At 47.8% G+C, this 16,265-nt stretch overlaps 1 protein-coding gene across 3 annotated transcripts in view; it reads left to right on the forward strand.

Annotated features, from left to right (window-relative positions):
• Positions 1 to 16,192, forward strand: part of LOC135911318 (A disintegrin and metalloproteinase with thrombospondin motifs 7-like) — a 112,187-nt gene extending 95,995 nt beyond the window's left edge. For all 3 annotated transcript variants that reach the window (XM_065443533.1, XM_065443534.1, XM_065443536.1), the window contains 3 exons: positions 8,230 to 8,553; positions 11,146 to 11,325; positions 15,041 to 16,192. In XM_065443533.1, coding sequence (XP_065299605.1) covers positions 8,230 to 8,553; positions 11,146 to 11,325; positions 15,041 to 15,199 — 663 coding nt within the window. In that variant the 3' untranslated portion in view covers positions 15,200 to 16,192. The remainder of the gene's footprint in view (positions 1 to 8,229; positions 8,554 to 11,145; positions 11,326 to 15,040) is intronic.
• The last annotated feature ends 73 nt before the right edge of the window (positions 16,193 to 16,265 follow it).

Genomic DNA, 16,265 nt, shown 5'->3' on the forward strand with positions numbered 1-16,265 from the left:
TATTTTTTTTTTTTTTAATAGCTTGGCTAACGTGTGCTCGGACACGCGGCATATCGGGTCAGCAAGCACAAGACGGGGCTAATTGGAGATAGCTGAGAGAGGCCTTTGTCTAGCAGTTGACATAATATGATGATGGTGACAATTTATACACTGACTGCTTTTCGTGCTTATTACGTATGTTTTAACAATATATATGCCTTTCGCGCCCTGGCTTATAGTGAAGAGGTACCCGCGCAATGTTACCTTTGCAGCGTAGAATGAATTCACAGTATGCGCTATATAGATTTCAGAATAGTGGCTAGCCGGACTTGTTGGTACGAACACATTCTTTTGCAAACAGCACCAATAACGGGACACATAAAGAGGCAACACGACGCAGGCGCTGTGTCGTGTGCCTCTTTCTGTGTCCCGTTATTCGCGCTGTTTGCAAAAGAATGTGCTATAGAGATGGAACATATCGATGGAACATTATTATTGTTGTTGAAGGACACAGACAACGAATACATCTTTATTCTGATTCTTTTACGAAGTCTGACGTGTGCAAGTACCGCCGCATGGCAGGCGGGAATTCTGTAGCGTTTACAACTTCACTGCGAACATTAATTATGACAAGTAAATGAAACTTGGTGTAGTGATAGAGTCGTCTTAGCGGCCAATTTCTATATGATTTTTTTTTCCAAGATATTTTCATTAGACTGAGAGCTACAGAGCATTCGCCAGAAACTTCAGACGGAAATTTCTTGCGTGTCGACGCGACGCGTAGACGGACATCGACCATAGACCATCGCCCCGGACGGTAGCTACATACAGCCTTATCTGTAAAGAAGCAAATTTAACAAACGAAAGCAACACAGTAAAAACGAATTGGTAATATGCCAGCGCGTCCTAAGCAATCAGAAAATTTTGCCGGCTTGATGAGACACCGGAACACATCCTGTGCGACTGTCCTGAATATAATGTTCAGCGACAGTACCTGGCATCCGTTCTAGCGCACCTTGGCACTAGACCATTGTCCCTCGAAACGATTTTCACATGCCGCCGACAGGAGACATCGCTGCTGAAGGCTACGAAGGGACTACTTCGGTTTTTGAAAGAGACGGGATTGGACAAGCGGCTATGACAGTGATATCACGTACCACGCAAGAGTGATGGACTCTAACGGACGATGTGTGTGCTTTGCTATGTGCTCTCTCTCTCTCTCTCTTCCCCATCTTTCATCTCTCCCCATCCCGCTCCCATGCGTAGGGTAGCAAACCGGTTAAGCTAAACAGGTTAACCTCCCTGCCTTTCCTCCTCCAATTCTTCTTTCCTTCCTTCCTTGCCGGCTCGAGCGGCCGAAGTCAAATGGCGCACGCTGTGCATTGGAAACGAAATGCTCTGAGCAGCAGTGCAATTGCACAGAATCATATTTTTCTCACTTTAAAGAAAATTAACTTGTTTGTGACTCCCGTAATTATATTCAGATACGATTCTATGTGGATGTTTCCATCCGCCATATTTTTATTCGAGTTGCTTCGGTATCTATAACTTGTTCCCCATATTATAAGCCGGAAAGTACTTTTTGTCCGATTTCGCCATTATTTATTTCCCTTCTTCCGTCCCACTTTGACTGACCTCTTTTATACCGCCCCCAAGAAATGCAAGACTCGTTTTAATAATTCTCAAATGTGTGGTTATTCGTTGCTTTCTTTACGGTCCACGAATCAAGCAAAGGAATTCAGTAAATGTTATTGAACTGCTAATGTTGAGACTGAATGGCTCTATCATCAGGAAGAAGTTTCCCCAATTGCAGATATCTGAGAAATGGCCTGTCGTTGAATTGAAAAGTTGCATTTAGAAATCGCTTCAGTGACCGATGTCACTTCGTGTGATATATACAGCAGCGATGATTTTGACCTTTCAAATGATGGCGTTTTCATTCTTGGGGCATGCGTAGACGACTGGGCACATGTATTTCACGAAGCCATTCGTAGGTCATTCAGAGGCTCTCAAAAACAGGCATAGTGGCCAAAAAGAGAACGAAGTCACAGCACAAGAGTACTATGTTTTTTCATGTTCACTTAGTCGAATTATTTATTTATTTATTTATTTATTTATTTATTTATTTATTTATTTATTTATTACCAATTGTACATTGACTGAACAGCTTTTTGCGAACAGCTTTTTGCGGAGGGTTCTTTTGGTCGGCGGTGCATGACAGCGCGAAAAACTTTCGGGGGCGGGGGAGGCTGAAGCTCCATAAGCACTCCCCCCTTTTAGCTGCGCCCCTGGTACACTGATGTACGCCAAAAAAGAAAATAAAAAACAAGAAATAAAAGCTGTAAATTTAGGCACAAGCCCGCGTGCCTTTCTTCACGAAGGAGTCACTCGCCCCGACAGTGAGATGACGTCACAAACGTGGCGCCTGCAGCGCACAAATAGCCAGCAGCAGCAAGGAACGAGCGGCAAGACCACCTCAGGAGGCCTGAACTCTCGTCGCACTGAGAGTCGGTCAAGGCTCTGTTGACCTTTTGACGTGGCAGTGGCCTATTAGAAAGGCTATAATGATCCCATCCCGTCCACCTTTCTTTTTTCACGTCTTTATTTTTGTTCCCGCTCTTCTTTCCGTCTTTACTTCCCCTTTCCCTTCCCTAGTGCAGGGTAGCAAACCGCAGGTTGCAACTCTGGTTAACCTCCTTGTCTTTCTCTCATTTGCATCTCTCTCTCTCTCTCTCTCTCTCTCTCTCTCTCTCTCTCTCTCTCTCTCACGGCCCCAGAAAATGCGCTGCGCAGCAAAAAAAAAAAAAACAAAAACAAAGAAAAACAAACAAAGTATACGTGGTTCGCGGGGCGGTGACTGTGACAAAAATGGCGGGTCCGATGTGGGAATAGGCAGGAGGGGAATGTCACTCTTGGATATTGGTCGACAAACGGGAGAGAGCTCTGCCCGAAGGAGGGTAGTTCGCGTCCTCACCCACGGTCTCGCAACATTTATTTTGCTTCTACGTCGGCTACTACTAAACCTTCTTCTTTAATTTGTGGGTCAGAACGACGCTTCTTTGCATTACTTTTTTCTGTTCCAAATTAGACTCAATGTAACGCAAAAAAGGCAGAAAGAAGGAAAAAAAATGAAGAAATGTATTTGGAAGTGTTTTATATCTACATGCATGCATCTTAACATGTATGTAAATTGCTGTTTGTGCAATGCATTTGTTCTTTGAATTTGCCCTTCCTGCTTCGACAAAAGAGCTCTGCAGTATCAGGTAAATAAATAAATAAAACATGGCGGAGTTGGACGGTTGTGAAACGAGGATGAAGGTATCGGTTAAACCCACGATGGGCTCAAACCACCACACATTTATGGCTCGGACAGGGACCAGCTCTATTTATCCGTTTAGTGTAATCCTTTAGCGAAGCCATATAGTAGCTGTTAAATTATTTCTGATTTTCGTATAGATCCAGCTAAGCCATTGCCTGGTGGATATTTTCATTGCGGTAACAACAACAACAACAAAAAAGCAGCTGTGTTCTAAGAGATATAAGAGAGCGTTGTAAATTATTTATTGAGTTTCCGGCGAAGGCGCGGTTTCAGTGGAAGCATCTTCGCACGCACGAAAAAACGCACATTTATGGGGCGAGGCGTCGTAAAAAACCGCGGCCTTAGTACGTACAGTATATTAGACGCGAACCATAAATCGTCTCGCGAAGCCCCGTGTCGGCGGTTCGGATGTCCGTGTGAGCAGCGAGCGAGAACTCGGAAAATATTAAACGCTCTCTTCCGCGCATTACGGGGCCGCCAGGTGAGCTAACGCGTGTACACGCGCTTCGCCCCGCAACTTGGAGGCTTATGAAACCCCGAGGAGACCTCGTGTGAATGTTGCACGACGTCCCACAACACGACATGCTTCGCCCCGCAACTTGGAGGCTTATGAAACCCCGAGGAGACCTCGTGTGAATGTTGCACGACGTCCCACAACACGACATGCTTCGCCCCGCAACTTGGAGGCTTATAAAACCCCGAGGAGACCTCGCGTGAATGTTGCACGACGTCCCACAACTCGACATGCGTGTGCAAGACGTGGCCTTCTGTTTCTCGTTATTTTTCTTCTTTTCGCCTTGCGATTTATTAATTAGGCGCTGCGCGCAGGCTGACGCACTTGCGGTGGACGGCACGTGCAGGTGTGTAGGGGAGCAGCCCGTGCTGCAGCGGACGTTCCGCTAGAACCTCCGCGCATGCGCGCCCCGGAGCTCATGCGATACAGTTCTGTCGTGTTCCGATGTGGAACGACCGTTTACGAAAGTTGCGTTCGTCTCGGTAAGTTTGGAGGTGAACACGGCCTCCACGGTTGACGTCACTGTACGTCTGGCAGTGGCCGGACGGGGCAGCGACGCTGTAGCTAGGCAGCAGGTGGTTTGTCCAACAAAAACGTAAGAAAAAAAAGGAAAAAAGAAGTGAAAAGGAAAAAATACACTGTACTGGCGCTTCTTTTGAGGAGCTGCCAGAAAACCGTCTTCATCGCCTGCATCGGAAATACTCGCGTAGTCTCCACCACGACGCGAACTTTCAAGTACGCGGCACACAGTGCACAACATTATAAAGCGATACCGATCATCTAATTGGAAACCAGGGGCGCGATCGGAGATATTTTGTTCGCTGCGCGTTCTGTTCAGTTGCTGCAACGTCACAAAGTTGCAGTATGCAAAATTTGTGACAGCGGGGCGGAGAGAGCAGCCAATCAGGAAGCGGTGACCTCCCCGGAAGTTTACTTCCGTCGTTTGTCGTCTGCTTGCAAGCAGTATACTACAAAACCAAATGTTTCTCGTCTTCCAAATGAATTAAATCTTTATCTAAAAAAATGTATTTTTCTTCTCAAGCCCAAACACGTTTTCAAATAGTAGTACGTGTGACTTCTGCAATTTATAACTACAAGGTTCTTTGCGTCGTCCCTAGGTGGGGTCGCGCACAGCGAGAAGGAAAAAGAAAAAAAAAACGACGGGAAGAGTGGCGCACTTTTCAAGAGGCAGCGACAACATCCCAGTGGCTCGCTGGCACCGATGATGTTGTCGATTTCTCTGTGCAACCAACGAATTATTTGTTTCGAGAAAGAAAAACGACGCCGGAATTCACTTTCTGTCATTTCTTCAAACGCGTTTCGCAAACGTGCCATTCTGCAGCCGCAAAGGCCGCCTGTTGGATCCAATCCAATCCACCAGACGCGCCATGCGAAGCCGTATGATCGCTCCAAACTTCTCAACTCCCGTCGCGTTCGGACGAAATGCTCGGTGGGCGGATGATTGACAGGAGCGTGTCGTCATTTTGACGTCACCAAAAACGGGGCGGCGCCCCGCGGCTGGCGACGTCGGCGCGGAGTAGGCCAATCGCGCGCGCCGGTAACCGAACGAACGCGCCGAACAACCATCTCCGATCGCACCCCTGGCAGGGCACCGTATGATTCCTCGGTTATCCATCTGAGCTTTTGCATCGTGGTATATATATAAAAAAGAAAGAAAGAAAGAAAAAGAAATCGCAATGCTGGGCGACAAAAACATTGCGCAGTCAACGCGTTCACGTTTCCAGCTCACGTTTTTCGATTACCCGCGGGGGATTGAAGTGAGCGTCGCGGTCGGATAAGAGAAGCAAATTTGCCGATCGATGCTGTTTGTAGCACGTCCCCCCCGTTTCTCGCCGTATCGCGCTTCCCGTCTAGCCGCACTGCTAAGAGTGGTGCCAGGTAATCATGAAACAGTCGAAGCGTCCGCGTGCTTACAGTACGCTCCCGATGATAACAACCGCGATGTCAGCTCCGATAAGCGAGTGTCTCGGCGGTCACCGCTCTCTCTGTGTGTACGTAATCGTGCGCTTCATCTCAGGCTGCCGCGAGCGCGCGCGAACCGGATTCGATGGCATTTACACTGGCTGCGTCCGGCGACGGGCGTTGGCCGTCGGCTGCGGGTAAGCGCGCGTACATACGTCAAGCTGTGCGATTTAGCTTCCCGCGTTGCTTTGTCGAGATCTTATATTTCATCGCGTCTTACACAATTCGCCGACGACTGTCGGGTGTCGAGCCACCCGTCACGGCGTCTGTATTGTCATTCGTGGCTGCACAGTGGGCAACGGGGGCGCAGCCTCCCGGATTTTTTTTTTTTTTTTATCACATTACGCGAGCGTCAACCGCGCGCAGTGTCAGCGCCTGGTGACTGCGTGCACCGGCAAGATCGGCAAGCGGTGTGAGCACTTTTCGAGTGTGAGCGTCGTATGTACGCTAACGCTGCCCACTTCACGACTGTACCAGCCCTGCCTATATTGTCCGTGGGGCCCCTGTCGTTAACAGACCGTCGTATGCATGCTGGTAAACTCTATTTTTACTTTTTCAATATCATGACACATGCGTGGGTCCAACAGTATACGAAAAAAATATATAAAACGCATCACATGTCAGTCGTACACGTGTTCCGCTTTACGCTGATTTTTTTTCTTTCTTTCTTTTTTTTTTGTGTGTGTGCAGGCAGCGCAGATAACCCTGGGAGGGCGTGTGTCCTGTTGAAGCTTGTGCAGCCTAGCAAACGACGCTCGCACTCGACTGTGATTTGCACGCATGTGCGTACTATCGTCGATGCTTCTCGACGTTATACTGCGCTGAAATGCCGCGCAGTAGTCGACGCTCGCGCGATCTTATTAAAAAATCCGAGAGGCTCTACAATTTAATCACTGCGTATACTACTAATTCGGGTTGAGTAGCCATGTTATTGCGCGGATGGTACTCTAACGGTCTCTATATAAACGTTCATGGAGAATATATCTTTACTTGGGGTTTAGTTGCCGTTTCCTTTTGCTGCGGCTCGAAACTATAGGTTGGGAGCCATGTGCGCTCTATACTGAGTCATCGTGAGCGACCCCAGCGCTTGGTAAATTGTGAGCGCTTTTCTGCGTGACGCAGACGTAGTACCTCTGTGCAAGCATTTCAGAGGCCGCGGCAGGCAGTGTGCTGTACCGGAAGAAGACGACGTTGTGCGCATAGAAGTGGTTGTTTTTTGAGTAGTAGATGGCATAGCTGCCGTGATGGCGTAGTGGATTGGCGTTTCGCTCCAGGGAGAGAGGGAGAAAGAGACATTTATTTCAACCATCGAGGTCCTTCTTCTTGAGGTTGAGTGGGTGGTGCCCTCATTCCGGGACCCCACTGGCCATGGATGCTCAAGGAACTTGCTGGACGAGCGCGTCTTGGCCCGCCAGGGTATCGCCGGTCAGCTGCACCTCCCACCGCTCAAGTGTCGTGCTAGGCGTTTTTAAGTGTTGAGGTTGGCCCCCGCACAGGGGAAGTAAATAGCAGGGGGAAAGTAAACATGTCCGCAGTAGAGCTCAGCAAAAGGCGATTGGAAGCTTGGTGGTAGAAAAGTAGTAAGAACACAAACAACGGTAGAGTACAACCATACAGCCATAAAACCATTACAGCCTTTTTTTTTAACGTGCTTCCTTCTATCTCATTTAATTCCCTTTCCCCGTTAGCCCAGCTCAGGGTAGCCATTCAGTCTACACTGGCTAATCTTCTCCCCTCCGCCCTCTTTGGCTCCTAAAACACAAGAACTTGTTCAATTTTGAGTAGATGGTGAGACCCTGCTGTTGTCGCAGTAAATAAGCCGGGCCAGAAGCAAACACTAAAGTTTGCTGCTCTTTTCTTTTTCACTCTCTCAAATTTTTGTTGTTGGGGCGGGGAGAGAGGTGGAAGGGAAACAGGTGGTACCGCGTCCGTCGGGACGTTGGAAGTAAACAGAGGTATCATTTAGGTAAACGAGATTTCAGTTTGTCATATAGGACGTGGCGCTCCGCGCATCTGCAAAGGAGAGGGTGTATACACCGAAAGCCGGTGCACCGCACGTGCTATAACTCCCTGATAGTTTCGTAGTTGCTTTCCCCGCGTCGTCGTTAAGCACCAATCACATGGAGCCTCTTACCGACGCAGCTTCCGCGCCGCGCAGTGCCCCACGCTGCAGACAGAGTTGAACTCGCCTTGCACGTCGTTATCGCCGTTACGTGACAGACAGGCTGAACACATTTGTTCCATGATTGATCGCAACGTTGTCATTACGCGGCGTGACATTTTCGACGCGCTCTGTTTAAAACGCGCGTTTCCGGCGCGAATGCGTCAGAATAACGCTTCCATGCGGTTGCAGCTTCGACCACGTGCGGCTTGTCACGACAGCTTCCCCTGACCGTTGTTCGCGGTTCGCTCCGTCTTTCCCTCTCCTCATCAGGAGGTGTGCGGACCGGACAGGCCTGACCTCTGCGCGACCACGGAGCTGCCGGTTGTGACCGACTCCGCACATTGCAGCAACGACGCCAGCAACGACACCGGCTGCGATTCAAGACCGAGGGACGTCCCTCCGCGGCCCACCGCGAGCGTAGTAGACATTCAGTCCAACACCGTGCTCGACATACCTCTGGGCGACGCGCCTGGCGATTTCTGGAACCTGTCCGGCATATCGGGCCTGCCCCAGATCTTGGACCTTCCGGTGCCACGCAAAGTGGTGGTCCTAGAGGACGCTCGGTACGCCTGGCGGGCCTCCAAGTGGTCTAAGGTGAGCCCCGCCGCCTTCGCATACTTTTGAAAATTTCGTTAACTTACAAAGGAGCATCGAACAAAGCTTTTCGCTTTTGGCTGACGTCACGTACGAAATACCGTTTTTTTTTGTCTTCAATACAAGATACCGTTTCTTCTTCGTCTCCTTTTTGTTTATGTTTTTATTTTTCCAGGAGCAGGAAGTATGTTGCATATCTATTGAGGAAGACGGAAATAAATACACTTTGCTATATCCTATATATGCTTGATTCAATGACGGTAAATCTACTACCAAAAATTCACGTCTGCTTCTCGAGTCACGATCATTAACATTTCTCTGCAGTTGACGAGCGAGTCATAAGAGAAGCTGTTTACTTGTTAATTGCCACCTGTGTTAAAAAGCACCGGTGAGCAGTCGCGTTTCCTATATATATACACGCGCCATTCCCTGTACATCTAAATGATGGAAGTCGTTCAGAGGTCCAGCGAAAAGGAACGCGCGCCGGTGCCAAGCAGTCGCTGAACGTTTTCTGCCGTCCAGTGTTACAAAGAACGCTATGATGACGACTTCAATATGTGTTCTTTGTACCACCACACTTGTACGGAATGTCTTGCTAACTGCGGAGGGCGACTTCTGTCGTAAGTGCGGCTCTTAGTTTGTCCGCGCAAGTCCTTCGCTGCCCAGAGTTCTCACTTTCATGCAGACCAGCCGCCATCGAGCCTCATTGCATATACTATTAAACTAGTACACCCTAAACCAAACACAGTGGAAAGCAGTTGTACGCTAATTGGAACTCTCCGTCGTGGCATCCTTATCTTCATTATCATCATCTTTAATGCAACTGTTCTCATGTATCTTAATTAATGAAATACTTCGTTTATGCTGTAGAACCGAGAGAAATGCACGTAGTAGCCTACTTATTTTCACCGCAATTTTACCACGGTAGGCCATTAACTATAATATAATGATTATTCGCCACAAAGAAACCCGCCGCGGCAGCTCAGCGCGAAGTCGCGAATTCGATGCATGCCGCGACGGCAGCATTTTGAAAGGGGGGGGGGGGGGCAAATGCATTAACGCTTGTGTACTTTTACAAACATACGTGCACGTTAAAAAACCCTATGGGGGTCAAATCACCGCTAAGGCGTGCCTCATAATCAGGCCGTGGTTCTGCAGCACGTAAAACCCCAGAATGTTTTTTTTTTTTTCGTACCAAAGACACAAGTTGCATCTAATAACGCCCGCGAACCGACTGCTGAACTGAGAGCAACAGTTCGGCGAAGCATGTCGTGACACATCCTGCATGCATTCGCTCTTCATCAATGATGGCTATTAAACCCGTAATCACTAACATTATGGGATGCACGCTTTTCGCGGCTGTAGTTGTGGTAGGCGAGGTCAGTGACATTGGTGTTCGGTCTTCAGCAAAGTGCCATTAGCTTCAGACCACCGCGACAGTAAATAGCACTTTTACCGACGCTGAGAGATGGTGTCGTTCTCTCTCGCAACACCGCTCTTGTGAACTGAGCGTCAACACTTTGCTAAGAAGAACGGAAAGACATTCCCGATTCCAGTCGATTGTCTAGACACGTTTCGGAAGACGCGTACAGTCACACTTGCATAAGCGATGCCAATTTGTAGTTGCAGCGTTGAAACGTCTATATTGTTTCTTACGCGGCGTTTCGCTTGATCCGTTGGAATTGCCACACTCGTGTAAGGGAATGTTCGCGCCTTGCATTGTTCATATAGTTGATTTCGTTGTTAGCGATGATGAGATGCTATAAATAAATCAGGGTGGTGCGTATGGTCAAATTTTATTTATTTATTTATTTATATTTATTATTTTTATTTTTTTACGATACTGCTACTCTCATTCGAGAGCGTGGCAGTCGGACATTACACTATATATTCATCTACATCAATACGCAGGATTGAAGCATGGAACACAGTTAAAGAGTATCTAGGCAGAACAGTTAACTCGGAAAAAGAAGAGAAATAAGGAAATGAAAAGCAATTGTCCAAGGACAGTAATATAAACAAGGACGCCGAACTTAGGAATACAAATGCACGTTTCCACATGACCATTAACTAACGTGATACTTAAAAAAAAAAACGTTGAAAAACATGTAGGCAACAATTTATACATAAAATAGGAACGAACGGTAATAACGAACGGTCATTTTTTTTTTATCAGAAACAGTTAGGTGAAGAGATGCGCTTATATAATATATAGCAGTTAGAGAGAGAGAGAGATAAGAAAGTACGTTGGAGAACAATAATCCAGGCAACAAATGGCAGTTACAACAATCATCTCAGGACTCGAAGTAATACAGTAACGTATAATAATGCACATTAATAAATAGGTCGTTTTAGCGTCAGCGACATTGCGCATGCGCAGAACCCGAACACCACCTAGATTATTTTCCACTTGTCCCCATCGCGCTGCTTCACTGTACTTTTTCTACTCTTCCTGCGTTCTTCTGTACTTTGGGTCACTCCTTAATTTCGGTCACCAGCTTCTTTAAAAAAAAAGAAAAAAAACAGTTCTCTTGCACAGTGCGTGCTCTCGTAACTCCGGTAAGTGTGTGTCTGCCACACCTGCTTGCGCAGTGCACTCGCGTGTGCGGCAGCGGGGAGCGGCACCGGCGAGTCAAGTGCGTGGACAAGGTGACGCAGAAAGAGGTTCCCCAGAAGTCCTGCTACCTCCACACGCAGCACCTGAAGCCCCCGGAAGAGTCCACGTGCAACATCGACCCGTGCGTGCCGTGGCAAACGTCGGATTGGTCAAGGGTAAGGTTCCCTTCTAACAAACAGCTTTTAGATGTGCGACAAATGCAGAAAAAAAAGGGAACGAGTGGTAGTAGAATCGGTTGTTTATTTAACAAATAGTTTAATACAAAGGAGAGGAGGGAAGATAACCGATCGTCATTAAGGGTTACGGACTGGATTCCAAGAGAAGGGAAGCGTAGCAGGGGGCGGCAGAAAGTTAGGGGCTCGGATGAGATTAAGATGTTTGCAGGGACAACATGGCCACCATTAGCACATGACCGGGGTAATCGGAGAGGTATGGGAGAGACCTTTGCCCTGAAGTGGGCGTAGCCAGGCTGATGATGATGATGAAGAAGAAGAAGAAGAAGAAGAAGAAGAAGAAGAAGGGAGAGGAAGGAAAGGAAGCTAACTGCTAACCGCACTGTAACTGTCTAGCGCGGACGGCCGACATCTGAACGGCAGTCAGCAGAAGTGGTGGGAGCAGTGGGAGTAGGGAAGGACAAGAAGAGCGTAAAGAAGGGGACAATTTGGGGCTTATATCTTAGCGGAGGTCAGATACCTATTTACCAGAAAACGCCTCCTGTAACAGCAGCCCTGCCATGTCGCTGGTGGTGACATCTTGCGACGTTGCTATTAGCCCCTAACGAGTTAGCATAGTAATGTTGTCGTACAGCTCTTTAACTCGAAGGATGCTGAAAAAAAAAAGGATGGTTGAGTAATTCCGTGATGGTCGAAGCGTCGTTAAATAAGCATTGCTACGATTCATGAAATCGACTGGCCTCAGTGACCGATCATAGGCGTGAAGTGATGGACACCCCAATGTGTTCACACTGAGAGTATACCTTCTTCCCTCTTTTCCTTTCTTTCTTTTCGTCCCTTAAACCACCACCCCTTCCCCCGTGTAGGGTAGCAAACCGAACGTGCGACTGGTTGACCTCCCTACCTTTCCTTCCTTCTTTTCCTCCTCCTGCACATGCACTAGACCCGCATTATCCTCTAAGGTACTTATTTAGAAGCTATGTTGTGGTGTCACCAAAAGAGGGCATGTGGCACCAAATTAAGCCGGAGCGGCGTGCCAACTATTTCTAGAGTGAGGGGGTGGGCAAATCGCAGACGCTCTGACCCCCACCTCTCTCTCTCTCTCTCTCTCTCTCTGTGTGTGTGTCTATATATATATACATATATATATATATATATATATATATATATATATATATATATATATATGTATGTATGTAAAGTATGTACCGAAACTGAAAGCTGCCGCTTTTAGTTCAGCGAAGACACCAGGCGTAACTAATATAACACGCATGAAAAAGTAACAAGACAAAAAATTAGGGTTCAATAATTATTCGTAACGCTTCTAAATAAGCCAGGAAGGTTAAAGCTACGCAACACATTGCACTTAAAACGCTGGCTATTCCTGCAATGTAGAAAATATCTGAAACACAGTTCTCTTGATACATTGGAGAACCTAGCTTATAGCAGTAGCACGATACTTTCGAACACTTGCTTACAATTATTTTTAACGCTGTATTTGATCAACACGTATTTACAATAGCGCATAAACTTGGCGCATTGTTCCGCTTATGTTCGCTACATTTGACTTCAGTTGCTGTTGTAATTATGCAAACGCAGCCGTCTAAATCTTACACTGCGCGTAAAACAGACTAATAACGCTATGGACGACTTGCATATGTATTCTATTGGCAAACGCGCATTTAAACCACCGATTGGGAAATTTCCTACGCCTCATCCATACCATGCTCCTAATTATCCCTAGATATATGCAAGATGCCTTGTTTAGCTCACCGAGGACACCGGAGAAACAAACTACGGATCTCGTAATATCCCCTTCAGTCACGGCGCACACGTTTCTGAACGCGACTTATTTTTGCCATTACCCCAAATATAAGGCGCACCAGGTTGCACGAACTGAACCCTTCGCTACAACTCCGACCTCCACCCAGGATTCACCGACGTGAGGCATCGCTTCTGTACCTGCTGTGCCTGGGAGTGGCTTTCACGAAGGCGTGAACTACTTTGATTGGACTGACCGACAGTGCTGCATGCGACGTTTGCGGCGTCGAAGAGAACATCGAACATTTATTGTACCACTGTCATCGATTTCAGTCGGAAAGACAAACATTATCGCAATGCGACGACTGGACGATCGGCCGTTGTCTGTGCAGGCGCTGCTTGAAGACCGTCCTCGTCGCTCGTCGGCCCACAAAGCTGTGAAGGCACTTTTGTCTATCAGGGGGACTGGCCTATGGGAACGCCTTTGACTCACTCAGGCCCTCCGTGTGCGTGCGCCAGCTCACCGCAGCTTTCCTCCCCCTCCCCTCCCTCTATATCGAGTTTATATTACCTCTCTCCCGTCCCCCAGAGGAGGGCAGCCAACCAGACGCATTTCCGGTTAACATCACTGCCTTCTCATAATCCCTGCCTCATAATCAGAAAGTGGTTCTGGAAAACCCCATAATTCATTTTTTTTTTCATATCTACAGTGAAATTCGACAGTTATACCTGTAAGAGGTTTGATTAGATTTCTTATAGTGATAAGATACTAAGACTGCAACGCTGTAACGGATAGAGATTAACTAGTTACAGCATTTGGTAATCGAACGATTTCATGCCGTAAGGCACACCAGTCGTTGGGCGCGGCTGATGACAACGCTTTATCCGGACTTCCACTCACCCGCAAGTTAAATGTAGCAAGCTGATTGTGTTATAGAATACGGATATAGCGGTCCCAAAAAACTGGTCATGAGGCGTGTTGCCCAAATTGGCGGTTCGTTAGGGCGGGAACTGCCCAGCGCCAGGCGTTATTCGCAACGCGAGCGTGTATGGCGAATCCCGCGCGTCGTACGCTACAGGGCGTCCCGAGAAGGGACAAAAGACAAGCGTTGTCCAAGCAAGGATATGCGTGGCAAAGAAAAGCAAAACTTATGTGGTCACTCTACTAAGAAAAAGATGGATGGATGGATGGATGGATGGATGGATGGATGGATGGATGGATGGATGGATGGATGGATGGATGGATGGATGGATGGATGGATGGACGGACGGACGGACGGACGGACGGACGGACGACGGATGGATGGATGGATGGATGGATGGATGGATGGATGGATGGATGGATGGATGGATGGATGGCGCATTCTCCTTTATACCTAGGGAGTGCCGCCACATTTTTCGAAGTTGTATAAGATCTAATACGCGCATCTCGCACTTAAAAGGATGTTAACGCTGATCTCTAAATGCTTTCCCTGGCGTCATAGGCATTATGGTGACAATGACGCAAAGTAAAAATTCCTGACGTCGTCTAGCAGTAACGCTAAGCGTGATGACGTCGGTGTCAAAAAAATAAAAGGAATAAAGAAAAGGAAAGAAAGAATGAAAAAGAAATGTTATGCGCGTTATTTCTGACAGCGTTCGCGTTTGGCGACGGCAGCCATCTCAGGAGTGAAGCGAACCAGTGTATCATGACGTCAAAGTGACGTACCAGCCCTGTGGTTTCCGCGCAAAATAAAAAAGAAATGGAAGTCCGGCTTTTATTTTGTCTGCTAGTAATGAACATCCTACCGTGAAATTAACGAAAATATAGTTTTGAAACGATATTGAAATGATATTGTAAGTATAAACAAATTGAGTGTTTCCTTTTTATGTCACTCTGAAGTCATAACTCTGATTCCCTTCGCCCTACCCGTCTTTTCTTTCTCTGATTTTTCAGTGTTCAGTGAGGTGCGGACCGGGCACGCGACAGCGCGAAGTGAGCTGCCCGCTGCGCGACCGGTGCGACCCGGCGCGAAGACCTTCCAACTCGAGCGCCTGCAACCGTGGGCCATGCCACGACTCAACGCCCGGTTCTTCAACGCGGCTAGTACCTTAGAGAAGGACGGCGGACGGATCCAGATTCGGGATTTTTTCGATGCCCTGTTGTCCCACCTAGCCCTCGGGCATTTGCCGGCTGTCCACCGTGGGCTGCTGCGTTGCCGCCGCCTGCACCCGTGTGATTTCGTGGTTTTTATGATTCAACGTGCAGTCGGATTGTTGTGGAAAGCTGTCCGCGCCCGTCGTTGGTACCAAAAGTGCCAGCGCGTTAACACCATTTACCATCAGATGCAGATACTGTGGCGTGTCCCTCTCTCTCTATCTTTTTCCGGAAGCATAGCACACCAATTTCGCTGTGCACGTGACCTTAAAAGTGCTATACGTTGTACCACCCAAGTGTGTGCATCTCTATAAGGAGCGAGCGAGTCCATGCAGCGAGTCTCCAAGAGTTCGTGGACCGTTGCGAGTGCGGTGACCGATTCTTCATCCAGCCTCTTCCCGTATTTCTTTTATCCTTTACATAATATAAAAAAAGCGTCACCAATGCAAACGAGAACGCCCGCCAAATCCAGCCCCTTACCCTCTCCTGGCGCATCACCCCCGACCGTCATCGCCGTTGCTCACGTTCCATTTTTCACCAAGCACCCTCTCCGCTCACGCCCCCACCTCCTCCCCCCCCACTTGTTTTTTTTTTTTTCGTCTGTTGGCGATAGTGACACAGCACCAATGCCAAATAGTATTGCGCCTGGCATTATCGGGCTTTTCTTCGCAACCACTTCACCCGACTGTCCACCGAAGGAGCCACCCTCATGTACCGGGTGGTGGACGTTATTGTTTATGGTACAGCGAAGTACATACCTTGTACCTGTGACTCCTTTTGAAACGTTCAATGTTTGTGGCTGCGTTGCAGCTTTTTTTTTTTCCAAGTTATAGCAAACGACTTGATGAAAAAGAAGACAAGTCGCAGTTGCGACAGATATGTTCGAGAGCACGCGTGGTGCGTTTACCTCCCTTTGTATATTTATATATATAAAATGGCAACGTTTCTCGACCTGTTCCAGGTGTCTTCTTCGAACTAATAAGCACATCGGTTGACGTCTTGCGACTCGAGAGAATGCCTGCGT

This window comes from Dermacentor albipictus, chromosome 1, assembly GCF_038994185.2.
Source record: "Dermacentor albipictus isolate Rhodes 1998 colony chromosome 1, USDA_Dalb.pri_finalv2, whole genome shotgun sequence".
NCBI classification, from domain to species: domain Eukaryota; kingdom Metazoa; phylum Arthropoda; class Arachnida; order Ixodida; family Ixodidae; genus Dermacentor; species Dermacentor albipictus.